Here is a 16,652-nt window from a genome sequence, read left to right as displayed (position 1 = left end):
TCATCAAAGACATGCTGACAATCTCATTATGAAAACGGAAGGAAAATGAGTGATTCAAAATCAGGCACTGGAAGGATTCAGAATTGCAGCACTATGCTTCAAACACAGTTTTAAAAGAGTTTAGGGCTCTTTCATTATCAAATCATGGTTCTGCTTCTCATGACAACTGTAATCGGAGACTAAGATCACTCATTTTGAATTTATTCCAAAGGAGACGTGTGCCCAGGTCACACCCTCTTGAGAATACGCACAGTTTAGTGGTTAAGCGCTCAAGATCCAAAACCAGGCTAAGGTTGAGTCCAGCCGTGCCGCTTCCTAGCTGTGTGAGTGTGGACAAATCTCTCAGCCACTCTGTGCCCCAGCTACCCATGTGTAAATGAGGAGACTAATTGTCCCCACTGTATAGGTGACAACAATGTCATAAGTTCCTATTTGTAAGGCACTTAAAACAGGGCCTGGCCTGTGATAAATGCTACATAATAGTGCTTGTTCAATGAAACTTGACATTCCAACAACGCTTTCTCATCACTTCCTATGGGATGACTTCTTTCTTCTGAATTTTAATGATGTGTACATCAATCAAAGCGACCTGGAGGAGTGTTCCAGGAGTACCTAATTTTTCCTCCTTTGCCCCAGGTTTTCAGTAAAAACCCATTGAAGATCAGGTTAACAGCCTTGGCTTCCTCTAGAAAGCAATCCCAGTATGTCATTTCTTTCTTGTTTGTCCCCAGGAGACTGGAGTCACAGATGACTTTTATTTTCTGCTCTTGACTATGGGAATACAGCTGATCACCCTAATTTCAAGGCCCCTACTCATGGACTGTCAGTTTTTTGGACAGCTTGAACCAGCATTAGGGGACAAGAGTGGCAGCAGGGGTAAAGCCAGGGATAGGGGATGCAGCTGTGTTGGAGGGGCTCAAAATCACCACTCTTTTATTTCCTTGGCCCATAAATAAATAGGAAGCAACAATATTGCATTGGTTCCTAAGGTTTCTCTGGAGCCATGGTTCTCAAACAGGGGTGGTTTTTGCCTCAGGGGACATTTGGCAATGTCTGGAGACATTTTGGGTTGTCACAACTTGGGGAGGTGGTACCACTAGCATCTAGTGGGTGGGGGCCAGTGATGCTGCTAAACATCCTAAAATGCACAGACAAGCCCCCTCGACAAAGAATGATCCGGTCCCCAATGTCAACAGTGGTGGGGTTGAGAAACCCTGCCTAGAGTTAACAGAGGGCAAATTCTTAGCCTACACCATGTCTTTCACTTAGAATGTCAGAGCGAAATGGGAGTAGAAGATAATGGTGCAAAGTCACACACAGCCAGAGCTGGGAGCCGAGTCAGCCCGAGGCTCCTTCTGCCACAGACCATGCCTCATCCCATACATTCCATACATCAGCCACTTGCTGCCAGCAGTAAAATGATGTCCCCAAGGATACATTACACACCCATGTGCGCTCACGTGAATGATGGAACTGGGGTTCACTTTTTGGATTTGGTTTATGTGATGAGGAAAATGAGAAAGTCAGGCAGAATATCTTAAGATAGAAGGCAGATGAGGTGGACAGGAAAAGCCCATTACAATGGGAAAAGTCAGCTCCAGGTTTAAAGTGTGTCAGGCAGCATTCCAGCATTTCTAACGCAACAGCAACCTAAGTGGTGACCATTGCCATCATCCTCATCACGCTGTTCAGATGAGTAAAGGGAGGCCCAGGGAGGGTCAGCAGTCTGCCCAAGGGGACTCAGCAGGAAGGGCAGAGCTGGCATTTGCACACAGGCTCTCAGACCCCACAGGCTGGGTCCATCACTCTCCTGCCACTGAGTCACAGGATGGGAGTGGGTAAGTCAGAGAGTCTGGACTCCTGCAGGGCTCTCCCTCATAGGAGTGATGTGACCTGGGCTGTTTTGCTTCCTTTTCCTTTGTATTTTTATCAAATGGGGATTAAGAGCTGTACCTACCTCATAAGGTTTTTGATTAAAAGAGATGATGGAGGCAACATGGCCGATGCATTGTGAGTGCTTGGCGAATGCTGGTTGTTCTCCTTTATTTATAAGCAATAACTTAATTATCACCTAACTTTACTGCACAAACTATAGTCCTTCTCAATAACACTGTGAAGGGCACCCAACCTCACTGAGCCAGCGGTAGAGTCGTCCCTGTCACTCTTATTTCGTGTCAACTCCTCGTCAAGAACCCGTCAGGGGCCCAGGCAGCAGGAATTTCCAGGCTCATCTATGGGGCGGGTGCCAAGGGTCCTCTCTGCTTTCGACTCCTTTAGGCGGCGTGGTCTTTATTGAAAAGCGGAATAGAGAGATGAGGCTGGTTGAAACGACTCCAGCTGTTTCTGTGTAAATGACGTGTTTGATCCTAAACTGATATGGTTGAGGTGAAACCTGTTACCCAAAAGGGCAGGAAGGGGGCCTCTGTGGGCGTGTCTGCGTGGGCCGGGGTGAGGACTCCTCGGAAAGAACCAAAGCCTGCAGGTCAAGTGGACATCAACGAAGGAAGATGACCTGGCTCTGGGGTGTATGCAGAAGGTGCTAAATAAGCACAAAAGGGAGTTTTCTGAGTAACAAAGATTCTCAAAATATAATCTCTAGTTTATACCGCGGAGTTTGTATTTCCCTGTCAATCGCACACTTCGCATAAGGAAAGCAACTCTTTTGAGGTATCTCAGAATCACCTTTCCAAGAGAACTTTCTTGGTTTATTATTATTTTTTATTGTGGAGAATAATTAGCTCGAGCACCTTTTAATCTGTTCCCATTAAGCTGTTTACACTGCAACAGCCAGAGGCTGGCAGGCTCCCTATATTTGCCCGTGAGTAGGGGACTCTCGCTGGCTGGGAGGTGGCTTTGGGGGGAAATGTAATTAATTATTGCGTCTTTGCCCTGTGGAGCCCCAGGAGAAAGGGAAGGAACTTTCTGTGACTCTGTGGTAACTGGTTGTAGAATAATCAGATGAGAAATGCCTTTTATACAAATAACGTTAAAGAGAAAAAAAGAAAACCTCAAACCCACCTACTTGAAAAAAGGAATTATAATGATGTCAGAGGGCTCATGATGCAGACTTTTGAGATTACAAATGTCTCTGCAGAAGGATGGAGAGACTATTCTCAGGGGCTCACCAGCGAGAGGGTCTCCAGCTATGCACCTGGCTCCTGGTGGAGGGTCCTATTTACAGGAGGGCTGGAGGCCACTTCTTGCTGTCACAGCTGAATCAACTCCTTCTGGGTCAAATTTTTATCCCAAGCACAGGAAGAACTACTTGGATGTGAGCGTTTGCTGAGAGTCTCACTGAAAACCCTGGCCGCGAACCTGTGGCAGTTCTGGCTCCCAGAGGGCTCCCTGGCTTCCTGAAGGACAGACTCTGGTGTGAAGCCCCTGATTATTTGGTGGATCCTTCCATGGGTTCTTCTGTATATGAGTCACAGGACATGGACCAGGCTAGGGCCAGAGAGGCACCTAGGACACAAAATTTAAGGAGGTGCTGTCTCTCAAGGTCATGGCATAGGGTCAGCCTTACATGGCCCCGAGAGTGAGTGCCTTCCTAAGGTTTTTTAGGAAGTGTCTTGCTGCCCTCCTCTAGTCCCACCCTAGACTGATAAATTAAGACAAATGATTCTTTCCCCCCTCCACCAAGCCAGCATCTCTCCAACATCTTGGGCACAGATGATTCAGATGCACATTGGAGTTTGAGCACTGGCATAGAGAAGCGCCCCCTGTGAACCGCCCTGGAACCACTGACTGTCTCCCTCGGGGGCAGCTTTGATGGGGAGGGGCCGTGAGCATGAAACTAACGGGCAGAGGAGGCATTGACACCGACAGTGGGGACCCAAAGCCACAGAATGCATCTAGAGCCATGCCAGCAGTTCAGGACAGTGGATGGCACCCCGAGTTGAAGCCAACTGAGGTTCAGCGCCCCCCACCCCAGTGTCATCTGCTGTCTGTGGGCCGTGGCAAGTCTCTAACTCCATAAGGCTCGGATCTCTGGTGTGTCAAACCAAGAGAATGGTAACACCCACTCTCTCCCGACAGGCAGAGGTGGGCTCTGCAGGGCTGACACCTCCATTCGGACCCGGGTCCCTTATTCTCCAGCAGCCTAACCTGCAGCAGGTTACGAACCTCTGCATGCCACGCTGCCTCAACAAAACAGGATTAGTAATGAGAGCACCTACGCACAGGTCTGGGCAAAGGATTTAATGAGGCAACGCAAGAAAACGCTTGGCATAGTGCCAGTGCTGGCACATACTATATACTCAATAAATACCAGCTATGACGATGATCAGTTTTAATACTCCTGAGCCCAATCTTCTGCCGAGGAGCACTGGGATCCTTTCTGCTCTGCTCCGTGGTGAGAGGAGTGGACTCAATTTTTTTATCCTAATACATTCCTGGTTCCTGGCACAGCTACAGGGCCAGGTTCTGGGCTTAGCAGAGGTTACTCTCCTGTCCCGGCCTCAGTTCTATGCAACTTCAGTGGCATTTTCAGGGTTACTGTTTACTGATTTATTTATTTCTTTTGAGAAAGATTAGCCCTGGGCTAACTGCTGCCAATCCTCCTCCTCTTGCTGAGGAAGGCTGGCCCTGAGCTAAGATCCATGCCCATCTTCCTCTACTTTTTATATGTGGGATGCCTACCACAGCATGGCGTGCCAAGCGGTGCCATGTCCGAGTCTGGGATCTGAAATGGCAAACCCTGGGCCACTGAAACAGAACATGTGAACTTAACCACTGTGCCACCGGGCTGGCCCCAGTGTTTATTTATTGACTTCCTCTATGTGTCCATTGCTTCCTATGTGTCATTTCAAATCCTCTTGACAGCCATCCAAAGTAGGGATCATGGCGCCTGCTTTAGAGATGAGAAACCTGGGGCTCTGCAAGACTGTGTAAATGGCTCAGAGTCACCTCGGGGGGTAGGTGCTGATGATGGGGTAGAAACCAATGACCTGACCTCAAAGCCCTGGGCTTCCCGTTCCCCACGCCCCTTGCTGGTCAGGTCTGTCCTTCTCCTGATCTCCCCAGCAAAGACAGCTCCTAGGGAAGGAGCCAGTGGTCAAGAATGCACGATTCCTTCTGGAGTGGAGTTTATACAGAAACATCCATCAAAGCTTCCAGGCAAAGAAATAAAGATCTGTGGGTGGAAGCTGAGTCCCAGTTAGCAAGACACGAAATTCGTAGTTATCTGGCAACTTTCTGATTCAAACTGAGGTGTTCACGGAGGGGAAGGAAAAAACATCATGACCTGCATTTTTAATTTTTACCTTATTTTAGTTTCTATTTTGGGGATGTGTTTTATAACGCACATACTATAATTATATTATATCAATACAATAGCGCAGGCGTGTAATTTATACGTAAATAACTATGCACCAGTTTGGGGGGATGCTAAGTAAGTTTTACTTCTATGTGATGTGATCAAGAGAATATGGAAATTACTGTCCTGACGTTGAGCAGTTCCTGCTCCACCTAGAAAAAGCTTGGTCGGATTCAGTACATCATGAGAGGAAGTTCCAGTGGATTCTGTAAAGCATGTGAATTTTGAGTGCTGGCTTCCACGTGTGCATGAACATATGCATGTGTGTGTGCGAGCATGAGGGGGGGAAGAGGGGGACAGAGAGAAAGGACTTTGAGGGAGGCCACTTGTGAGTGTAAGAGCTTTGCATCAGGAGCGCTGTGAGCACAGAGATCCCAGATGGGACTCGTAGCCTGGGTTCAAATTTTGTGCAGAGACAGCATTCTCCCTCTTCCCAGGGCTTCCTCGGGGAGCTGCAGGCTGGCAGCCTTGGCCGAGGCCCTCTCTGCCTCCCTCTGCAGGAACACGCACATTTGCTGTTCTTCTGGCTGTTCAGATCTCACCAGAGAAGCTCATCTAAACCAAGCTGGTTAACCGTAGGATTGCCTAAGGGGGTGGCGGGCATATGGTGGTGCTTAGTGAGGGCGGTGCTGGGTTTAGGGTGAGAGAGAACCTTCCACCCACAGGCGAGGAGCAAGCATTCGAACTGGCGCAGGGCCGTGGGCTCTTCTGCAGGCAACTTTGTTCCTAACATGCCCTAAGGGAATTCTTAAGGGTCCGGACTCCATGGAAATTCCTCTACGTAATGTTTCCACACAGTGAGAGGGATTTGGCCTGTAAGGGGTTGTGGTTCTGACCAAGGCAAGAGTAATCCAGGAGGATTAGGAGAGGTGCCTGCTGATTATTTAGACTCCCAAGTGGAATTGGCCACATAAGTCCAGTATCTGCAAAACCCTAGGGGACAGGAGCCGAGGAGGCCCAGGTCCTGGTTCTGACTCAGATACTGACCAGCTGGGGGATCTTGGCCAAGAGAATGTCTCTAGTGCCCTAAGGCAGAGAGATGGCTAAGATCAGTCCAGCTGAAAAAAAATAAATATATATATACTTGTATACATAGAGTTATCCCATTATGTAGTTTTAGATGCCAAATGAAACTACATAAAACTTTATATATATAACTATATATAGGAAACACACACACTCACACATACGTGTATAACTTAGAAACCCTCACAGAAGACAATGTCTCATAGTTCATATGTCTCATGGTTCATTTGTTGTTTAAACAGATTCATCCACCTCTATAATACAATTATCGTTTTGTTTTGAGCGCAACCTATGTTGTGGTTGTGGAGGGAAGCATAGCTTTTTTTTTTTTTGATGAGGAAGATTTGCCCTAAGCTAACATCCATTGCCGATCCTTTTTTTTTTGTTTTTGCTTGAGGAACATTAGCCCTGAGCAAACATCTGCACCAATCTTCCTATACTTTGTATGTGAGATGCCTCCACAACATGGCTGGTGAGTGGAATAGGTCTGCACCCAGGATCCTAACCCACAAACCCTGGCCACCGAAGCAGAGCATACAGAACTTCAACCACCTGGCCACAGGGCCAGCCCCTGCTTTTTTCTTTTTAAGATGAAGCAATGATGTAGGATGATTGACCGTGGAACAGAATTTCCATTGTTGGCTTTCATACTTCTTTATATGACCCCAGACTCTGCACACTCCTAGTATTTGGTTAAGGTTGTTTAATCATTGTTCCTCTCCTATAGGACTTTAGGAGTAATAGCCAGTCTGATCTTTGTAAACAGTGCATTCAATAATAATCAAATAGCAGTGTGAGTTTCTGTCCATACCTGCCAGTGCCTTCACTATAATTTCATTTTTGTCCATTCCCGCCATGTTACATATGTATGTCAGTGCTGAAAAGGGCTAAGATGAGACAGAAAACTCTCTTAAATAGCTATTTTCCCTTCCTTGGAGTTGCTCCAGACCCCTGCATGGGTTTTATATCTACATGCAGTTACAGATTTTATAAGTTACATACTTTCAAAGTGGGTTAATGTCAACTTCAGCTGTGACTGTTAGCGAGGTAGCTGGGGCTGAACAGATGCAGCCTGCAGATGGTGTGGAACGAGGGGCTGGTTGCACAGAGTTCAAAGTGCCAACAGAAGCTGCGTAATAAAGAGCAGCAAATTGTGGTTGGCATTAACACTGCTACTGGAAAAATGGCACCCCAACCAATTTACTTTATTTAATCTACATTTTCTTTTGCACATTTGAGGCTATAATAAAAAATAAACATCAAAGACTGTACCAGTTAAAAAACTGTGCAGAGCAGAAGGAAATTGCTCCTACATTGAGCAATGAGAGAGCAGCTCTGACAGTACGTTTAGTGTCCCTTAAAAAACTCACCCAAAGATCAAAGATGGCATGTGACCACAGAATACCATGTCGTGTGTATGGCATTCTCACTGACCTTTATAGGCTCTTTTAAACATACCCCAGCTGGCAAGCTGACTACTACAATATTTTTTAAATCTTTCTTTAGGATTTACAAATAATGAAAAACAGTATCTGAAATCCTATACATTTTCAGAAGAACTTAAGGGCTGATCAGGACAATATAGCTCTCAAGGAGAAGCGGAGACCGAATCTTGCTTTGTGGTGCTCCCAGGCTATATTTGGTTTGTTTATTGCACATATCTAATAATTTCATTCACCATCAGAGATCAGAAAAGGTTCTTTTTAGAATCATAGTCTTCACAGAAAGCATCCAAAAGACTAGGAGTAAAAGCTGGATGGCTGGCAAAGAAGCTAAAGAAGATTTGTAAGATGTCAGAGCCACCGATTTCTCTCTCCCAATGGACATGGTTTCAAGACTTGACAAGTTGAGGCCTTGACTTAGAATCAATTGAACATGGGGTGTGAGTTTACACAAAGAAGCATCAGTCTTGAAATTGGCAGAGCTGTTGAGCAAACCCAACTAGCCAACCGAGAGTTCTATTTTTGGTGACCTTGTACATTGGGGGCCCCCTAAAATGTCTGGAGGAGCTCACTGTTTAACAAGAAGTCCATCCAAAAATAGACACATAAGGACTCTGGGCTAGGAGGGCAGTGTCACACGAAGTCAACAATTCTCTCAATGAACACCAATTTTGTAGCAAAACAAAATGAAAGATTTGTATTATTTCTAGTTCAGAGCAAAACTGAATAAAGATTTTCCTTTTTGAAACAAGGCTTTGACTTGCTGGGAGAGAGATCCACATGCAACCTCAGGAAGTACACAGGGCCAGTAATTATGAAGCAAAAATAATCTGAAACTCGTAGAAATACAAGGTATGAATAAGTGTTCTATCTCCTACATAGAGGGGTATTATCTGGTTGTCATGTTTCTGTCAAAGATAAAAACATCTTTAGGGAAATTTAAGGAAAATAACTTAAAAGGAAGTTTCTCTCAAGAAATTCTATAGAAAAGAATTCTCTTTTAAAAAAAAATGTTGGGCCATGGGGTTTTGAGAATTCAAAAGAGTGAGGAAGAGAAAAAAGGAAACTATTTCAAGTCACTGATAGGCGCGTCAATCCCATGGCCAGGTGTGGTGGCTCTTAGGCAAGCGACACTCCCCATTGATCCAAGGCTGTCTGTTTTTCTTTTCTAACATTGTCACAGAGTCAAGTGGGATTCTGGGCTTTGACATTGAAAATAGGTGTGACCTTGACTCCCATTTATCCAGCTCCCTGTCCCGCCCCATCCCATCTTCTGCCTATTTTGTTTTCAGTAAATTAAGAATAGATATCGCCCTCCCCCTCCCCCTAGCATTCATCTGAAACTTCCAAGAAGGATGGAGGGAAGAACTTGGAGTTACTCTGCATGTATTCTTAAAGCACTGCTGACAAGGAAAACAAATGAGACGAGAGCTATCATCAGGAAAGCACAGCCTGTTGCCATGGCGGCTGCTGCCCTGGGCTCCCTGGAGATCCATTCCCAACCACCTTCTCTTCTGCTTTCCTCCACTCTTTGACAGCGACAACTCCATTGTCCCAAGGACTTTCCAGCCAGAGGCCTTGTCACATGGTTCTGACCTATGAGATATGTAAGGGGAAGTTTGCAGAGAAGGGCTTCCTTTCCTGAGTGAAAAAACGAAGCCCCACAAAGAGAAGAGTTTGAGACCTCCCATCTCCTTCCTGCCTGGACAGATCTGTGGTGTGGACCATCTCGCCACAGGTGTAGCACGTTTCAACGAAAACATGGAGCATCCCGGCTTCACGAACCAGCCTTGGGCTGCTTACTCCTGTCACACTATCACACGGGACACAACAATGCCCAGCTGCTTAAGCCACTGTAGTCTGACTTTCCTTTATGTGCAGTCAAACACAATTCTCACTGATAAACCCAGCAAGAGCTTTACACTCTCTATGTCACTGTAATAAGATGCATCATTTCAATCATCTTTTGGATACCTGGTTTACTTCTCCATCTTAGCTTCCTTCTTTCCCTTCTTTGGTTTCATTCTGTGTTATCAGGAGAGAAGAGGGGAAGAGGAAGGGAGAGAGAGAGTCAGAAAGCTAAGAGAGTAGGAGAGCACGTCTCTCGAACAAAAGGGACATTTGTGCGATCCAGAGGAGTTTCTGAGTATCCTTTTCCAGCATGTCAAAGGTTGCAGGAGATTTTCAACTCTGTTTTGTGTTCAGGAAGCTTCTGTAGTTCTCCTAAAGCACCCCAATTAGGTTCAGGGTCTGCAAAGCTATTAAAAGAAATGCTCCCTTTCTACCACTCTAGAGCATCATAGTTATCACATTTTTGGGGGGGGGAAATAGGCTAAGAAAGACAGATCACTTGAGGCTTATTTTACCCAGCAAAAAGACTAAAGCAGGAGATTGGTGGCACCAAGGAGAAGGGACAAGGGAGCTCAAGGTCTTGCAGGAAAAGTATTTTGCAGATTTTAATACTTCTGGAGAGTTCTCTGAAGAATGGGAGTCGGAAAAAATTTTTGAGGTAATGTGGGAAAATGTTTTGCATGCATGTATGAAATGGTAAGATCACACAGTTCCTATCAGAAAATAAAATAATAAAAAATAGTTGCTTCATGTCATTAAACTAAGAACACTTGTGCTGTGTCTTATGGTACCTCTCTGACGCGTTCAAAGATTCTGAACAGGAACTTGGTAATTAGGAGGCGAGCTCGTCTAGAACCTCATCAGACCCATTTGCAGAACTCAAACGAGACACAAAGACATTTAATGACTCATCTAGGTCACTAGGAAGTTACCTGAGAAACTGAAAAACTTGCTTGAGTTTCCTGTGCCAGCCTCTGCTCCTACCCTCAACAAGACAGGCAAAGTACGTGATCAGAAATGTCGCTGCTGAGCACGGAAATTGGCACTCTCTCAGAGCCCCAGAGAACCCTCACGTGGTTCAAGGGGCAAAATGGCTTTTTCATTAAGAAGGGCTTCCGGAAAATAAAGCCACACCAGGACTCTCAAGGAGGAGAAACATCTGTCGAGATTTATGTTACAACACGCCCCCATCAGCCTCGATATTTAAAAGCTAAACTTAGATTGAATTATATAAAGGGCCCTCGGTCTTTTTCTGTCCACTTCATGGGTACTTCTAAGTAGAAGAAGGTGACATGATGTTGGAAGGGCCATTCATTCAGTGGATTGATTTACTTATCACCTCCCACCCCCTACTGGGGCTTCTGCTGCTCAACTCCTGCCCAGGTTATACCCCCACCAGATTACCCTTCCCTCTCCTCTCGGCTCCTCCGCATCCAATGTGCAGTGTCACTTTCTCCAGGGAGCCTGCCCCGTGTCCTCCCAGGCATTGCCACCTCTCCTTTCCTAGAGTGGACAGCTTTTGATGGAGTGTCATCTTAGATAATTGAACATCGACGGCCAAGGTTAGTATTGACTGCTAATTTTTTATGAGTGCACTAAGCACACTTCACAGCTTGTTTAATTGAGTCCGCACAGCTCCTTTAACAATTCGTGCTACTACCATCTTCGTTTTAAAGACGAGGAAACTGAGGCTCAAGAGAGAAGGTGCTTTATGCTATTTGACTAAAGCCAGAGAACCAGAAAAGAAAGAAAAGTCTTCCATCACTGTGCTGCCCATGCATGTTTCAGGTTCAGCCCGCCTGCCGCTGCGTTTTTCTAGCAATGGTTGCTCTGATCAGCTCCTGGGCTCTCTCTTCTACACTGACTCCCAGCCGGGTCCTGGTTTTTCTAATAAAGTATCTGTGTGCGCAGTGGCCTTGGGTCCTTCCCCTGCCCCAGCATTAGACCTAGTCTTGCTGCCTTGGTGAACGGGCAGATCTTTTCTGAGCACACATTTCAACTCTATGTCAAGAGAATAGAGGAATCTCCTGGCTACAAATTTGCTTCCAAAAGCTCTCCAACCCTCCTTGCTGTTTAGATCCTGGATTAGCTGCTGCTTCTGAAGATGCTTCTGCTACTGCTGCTCACTGTGCCTGCACTTGGTGTGTGAGCAGCTTTGGGGCCTCCTGTCGTCTGCCCCCTGCCCCCATTGGTAGAGTGTGTCTTGAGATGGTTCCAAATTACAGGGACAATCCCTCTGAAGGAAGTGGAGCCAAGGAGGTGGCTTCTTTTGGGGACTGCTTTTTGCTCTTTTAAAACTTAAACATTTCCAAATTGCTTTGTCACTTTCAAAAATTTCTTAGCGTGCAAAAGGACCAAATAGCAAAGGATATGATTCTGAGTAGATAGATTTTTAGCACCTTTTTTTTTCTTAGTTTCAAAATGCGTCGGCAGTTTCAGAAGGCAAAGCTCCTTCTCACACAGGGGGCGCTGGGGTCTGGTTCTTCAACATCCAGGAAAGCACGTAGGAAAAGGACCATTTCCTTGGGGGCTGGGGGAGTCAGATTTGCTAAGATGCACTGTTACGGACTGAACTGCTCCCCACCACCCCGACATCCATATGCTGCAGTCCTAACTCCTAGTACTTCAGAATGTGACCATTTTTGGAGATTTGGTCCTTACAGAGGTAACTAAGGTTAAATGAGGTCATTAGGGTGGGCCCTAAGGCAGTATGACTGGTGTCCTCATAAGAAGAGGAGATTAGCACAGAAGTAGGACCATGTGAGCACAAAGGGAGAAGACAGCAATCTATAAGCCCAGCAGAAAGAAGAAACCAACCCTCCCGACATGTTGAAGCCTGCAACAAAATAAAGCCGCACCAGGACTTTCAATGAGACCTCCCGCCTCCAGAATCGTGAGACAATACATTTCTGTTGTTTGAGCCACCCAGTCTATGGTACTTTGTTACAGCAACCCTAGAAAAATACTATGGATTTCACACTGTGTCCGATACCCGGTTTAATCTATGGCTTTCTGTGGTCTTAAATCTTCAGCAGAGCCAAAAGTATCTTCATAAATATTTTTCTGCAAATAGCGGCAGATTGGTGCTTACAGAGACGCAAACTTCATACATTCAACCTTGCAGTCTTCAATTCCCTTTGAAAGACGCCTCTAAGAAGACAGTAGCGAGTCAGCCTCGCTGAGATTTTTACCTGTGGTTCTAGGAACTCGGAGGCATATTAGCATTCAGGTTTTGCATAGACCACTAAGCCACTTCTAAGAACAAGGCTACCTGAGGCATTTTGCAAAAATACGTATGTGCCACCGCTTTTCCTCTCCACACCTACTGCAGCGCTTTGGGCCACACATTGCACCTTGCGAGAGGACACAAGTTTGGGTTCCACGAGAATTTCACGTGGCGAACCATGCATGATAATTCCAGGGAATTTCAATCACATCTTATCTTCTTACCTAGGCAAACTAAGTGAGAACTTGGTGTGGTGTGCTAGAAAAAGGCTGGCATTCTCTGTGGTAGACCACATTCATTTTGCATGCCAGTCTTTCAGACTCCCGCTCGCCTGTCACAGAGAGGGGGACAATCGTGTGCGTGGTCCCACACCTCTCTTTCCCCCAATATCCACATGGGTATCTCGCCAAAAATGAGTTATGGGTTTCCTTCTGTGAGAATTGCATGGACTGATAAAGTACCATCCCAGGAAGAAAACACGATGTTGTTTTCCTCTTCAGCTCGTCGCTACAGTTGGGAGGGAACACCCACTATAAATTATAGGCAGCGAGAAAGGACTACACCACTGAGCACAGCTAATGGCCAAGCTATGGAGACATGGGTAAGAACTCTGAGAGAAGACAATTTGTTGGAAAGGAAGGTGATGCTTCTAGTGTCATGCTTAAGGCAAAGCCCAAATGGTACCAAAAGCAATGACATTTTGCCACCTCTCCAGCTCAGTGGATGGCTAACCGAGACAATGGAAACCCTCACGTTGATGGATCACATTGGTGAAATTAGCTGGGAAATTGCCAAGATTTCATTTTGGTTCTCTGAAATTAAATCTCAATATTATATTACTGAGCTAGAGATTATGAAAGGCCCCAAGTTCCTTTTACGAAGAGGAAGGAGTGAAAAGACCCCTTTAGGCTCTTGATTTGGCTCCCCAGGCCCTCTTCACACCACCCTCCCGAGAGCTCCTGCCCCTTGTTCCTAACCTGGGATGGGGCAGTGTCTGTCCATCGGGCACAGGAAGTGGTGGGGCTGTGTTAGGGGCTTGGCTCCTGTCTGTGCCTGTCACCAGGTCCCCTCACTATTCTAACTGTCCAGTCAGTAAGGACGGCTTTGAAAACAGCCCAGCACCACACACCACCATCCAATCTATGACCCAGAGGAATGCCTTCAAATTTCCTGAATCTGCCTTCCTGAGTTGATAGAATAGGAAACAATAATCGTTTGGAGTGGGTCTTGAAAGTGGAGTAAAGGCAGTAAGATCTTTTTTTTTCTGTTATTCTGCAAATATTGCTTCCTCTGCTTGTTAGCGGCCCAGAGGAAATGCAGCGAGGGAGCAGCTCACAGTTTCTCACCAGCGGGCCCGGCGTGCGTTTCTGCCGCAGGAGCCCGAGGCCGCGAGGATGTGTGACTCACACACACGTCGCATGATTCAACTTCACTAAAATTTCCTCAGCTGCCAGTAAAGAAGCACTTGAAAAGCCTTTAATTTGAAGCTTTGAATCGGTTAATGACTTGCTTTCTTCCCCTTCTCCCAAAGTCCTCCCCCACAACCCCGAACACACACACACACACACACACACACACACACACATCTTTGTCAAGTTTTTAAATTTCAGGGACCCGGAAACAGAGGCTCTGTGGCATTCACAAAAGCATTTGTTGTGACAAAGTGGCTGGCAGCCCTCTGCATTCCCCTGCTCACTTGGCTGTAGGAATAAATAATGAGTCACAGATAGTATTTGGGTGCGTGCTCGAGTTTGTAGCCAGAAAATTAATTATTCCCCAGTCCCATCCCACTGCATCCCAGCTCTGCCAAACCATCAAGCCACACGTCGCAGGCGTTGGTCAAAGTGCGTGCCCCGACACACTGCAATGCCTTCGTGACATTTTTATGTTATTATTTTTGTTGGTTTAAGCACAGCCCTCTTTTCCCACCAGAGATACACAAAAAGCACAGGCACACATACATGCTCACACACTCACAGCTCCCCTACGGCTCTGCACATTTCAAAGGGCTGGTTGCAGAAACGCAGACAGGTTCTCCACACTAGCTGTTCCTATCAGGAAGCATGCAATCGAATGACTTCAGCTGCCACAACGCCCCACTTAGGAAACTTCTTCATTGCTCTTTGCAGGAGAGACCTCTGGACATGACAATCTGCTCTCTTTGTCTCTTGAGAGATGCCGGCTGCCTCTCTGCACTGAGGCCACGAAGAAAAGCAGCACCACCCCTTTCTGGTACTTTTAACCTAGGCAGATCTGCCTGGCTCCCGTGCTTTCTGCCTTTCGGGGACAGCCGAGTTGCCACTTCGCCCCTGAAGTCCCCAGGCTGGTCTAACGCGAATCTGTGAGCCTACGTCTGCCTCCACCCCAGACTGGCACCAGCCTGCCTGCCCAGCTGTGCACGCACCCGCAAAACCCTGGAGCGGGCTGGAGTGTGGGCCACACAGCATGCTGAGTTCAGGAGAAGTCAGCCACAGTCATCCCGGGCAAGGGGCAGCAAAATAAAACCGGGAGAGCTTCGTGCAAGCTTTCTAATCTCTAGGACTTTCATCAGGAACAGCCCCAACTTACTTGCACTTGACAAAGTTCTCACGCACCGACTGAACACTTCAACAGCTTAACTAAGTATTTATTAAAACATTTCTGAAGAGCTGCCATCTGATGAATAAGTAATCCAATAGCCTTGTAATCATATGCCCGAGTTTGAATTCCTCCCACAAAACAGACAGGGAATCAGCAGGGGCTCCCCGCACCGAGTTGCAACAGGCTGCCATTTCATTATCTGCAAAGCTTAGCAAAAGTAGATATTAAAAGATCAGAGCGTACTCACCTCTCATGAAGCACTGTGGGTATGAAGGAAATGACTCAAATATGCTGTCTGAAGCCATCGCTTCCTCCTGCAAATGCACCCTCTGCTGAAGGCGGGGGATTCAATGATTTCTTTTACCTTAGGAGCGAAAACCAAGAAATGTCACTGTTTTAACCTTACTCCCATCCATGGCTCCCTCCATCTCTCTTTTTTTTTTTTCCCCTCGACACCTCTGGGACTCCCCAAGCCCTGTGAAAAATGTACCTTTGCGAAAACAAATATTCAAATTGTTAAAGATTAAAAAAAAAAAAAAAAAAAGCAGCGTCCTGGCTGTGGGTTCGTGATGCTCACCACTCTGCGAAACCCTGTGGTTTGCAGTCAGTGTGGTTCGTCCTGCCTGCTGACCACTATGCTGGGCTCAGACTTCTGACACTGCCAGGCTACCCAACTTGTGGTTCTGTGGTTGTTTATGAGGCCCAAAGAAGTTTTCACACAACCCAAATTACAAATTTAACTGTTCCCCTTTCCGCAGCCCCATCTTAATTGGTTCTTGCCAATCACGTGACTTAAGTGATGTCAATTTTTTTTTTTTCACTTTCTGAGCAATGTCCTTCCTTCCCTCCACCTGCCCTCCCCCAGACTGTGCAAGAAAATAGCCCAGTAGACTTTGCAAGAGAGGGAATGTAGAAAAAAAGCGCCTCCGTCTCTTATTATATCAATGGTCTTTGCTGATTTAGTAGAACTCGGCTCCTGTTGTTGTTATTTGTGGTTTTGGGAACTACTGATTATTTTGATAAAGATTACATTGCTGCTTATTCAATAGAAATTCTACCCTGGCATCAGGCTGCTGCTCCGACAGGATGTGGATCTCATCATTTAAGATGCTGGGCATCCGTTCAGGAGAAGTCAGCCCTTGGTAAAGACTAGAACAGCGTAAGTGAAACTATAACAGGAAAAAAAAATAAAAGGAAATGTTTTGGCGAGAGT

The 16,652-nt window shown here is 46.2% G+C and overlaps 1 protein-coding gene across 3 annotated transcripts in view; it reads right to left on the bottom strand.

Annotated features, from left to right (window-relative positions):
- The window catches only part of LOC124234248 (runt-related transcription factor 1), a 240,716-nt gene extending 224,935 nt beyond the window's left edge, over positions 1–15,781 (bottom strand). The window contains exon 1 of one of the 3 annotated variants that reach the window (XM_046651496.1): positions 15,687–15,781. In XM_046651496.1, coding sequence (XP_046507452.1) covers positions 15,687–15,744 — 58 coding nt within the window. In that variant the 5' untranslated portion in view covers positions 15,745–15,781. The remainder of the gene's footprint in view (positions 1–15,686) is intronic. The other 2 variants (XM_046651497.1, XM_046651495.1) reach the window with 2 other exon arrangements.
- Positions 15,782–16,652: the final 871 nt, after the last annotated feature.

The sequence above is a fragment of the Equus quagga genome, unplaced genomic scaffold (genome assembly GCF_021613505.1).
Source record: "Equus quagga isolate Etosha38 unplaced genomic scaffold, UCLA_HA_Equagga_1.0 73442_RagTag, whole genome shotgun sequence".
NCBI classification, from domain to species: Eukaryota; Metazoa; Chordata; class Mammalia; order Perissodactyla; family Equidae; genus Equus; species Equus quagga.
This window is presented reverse-complemented; position numbering and strand designations above follow the sequence as displayed.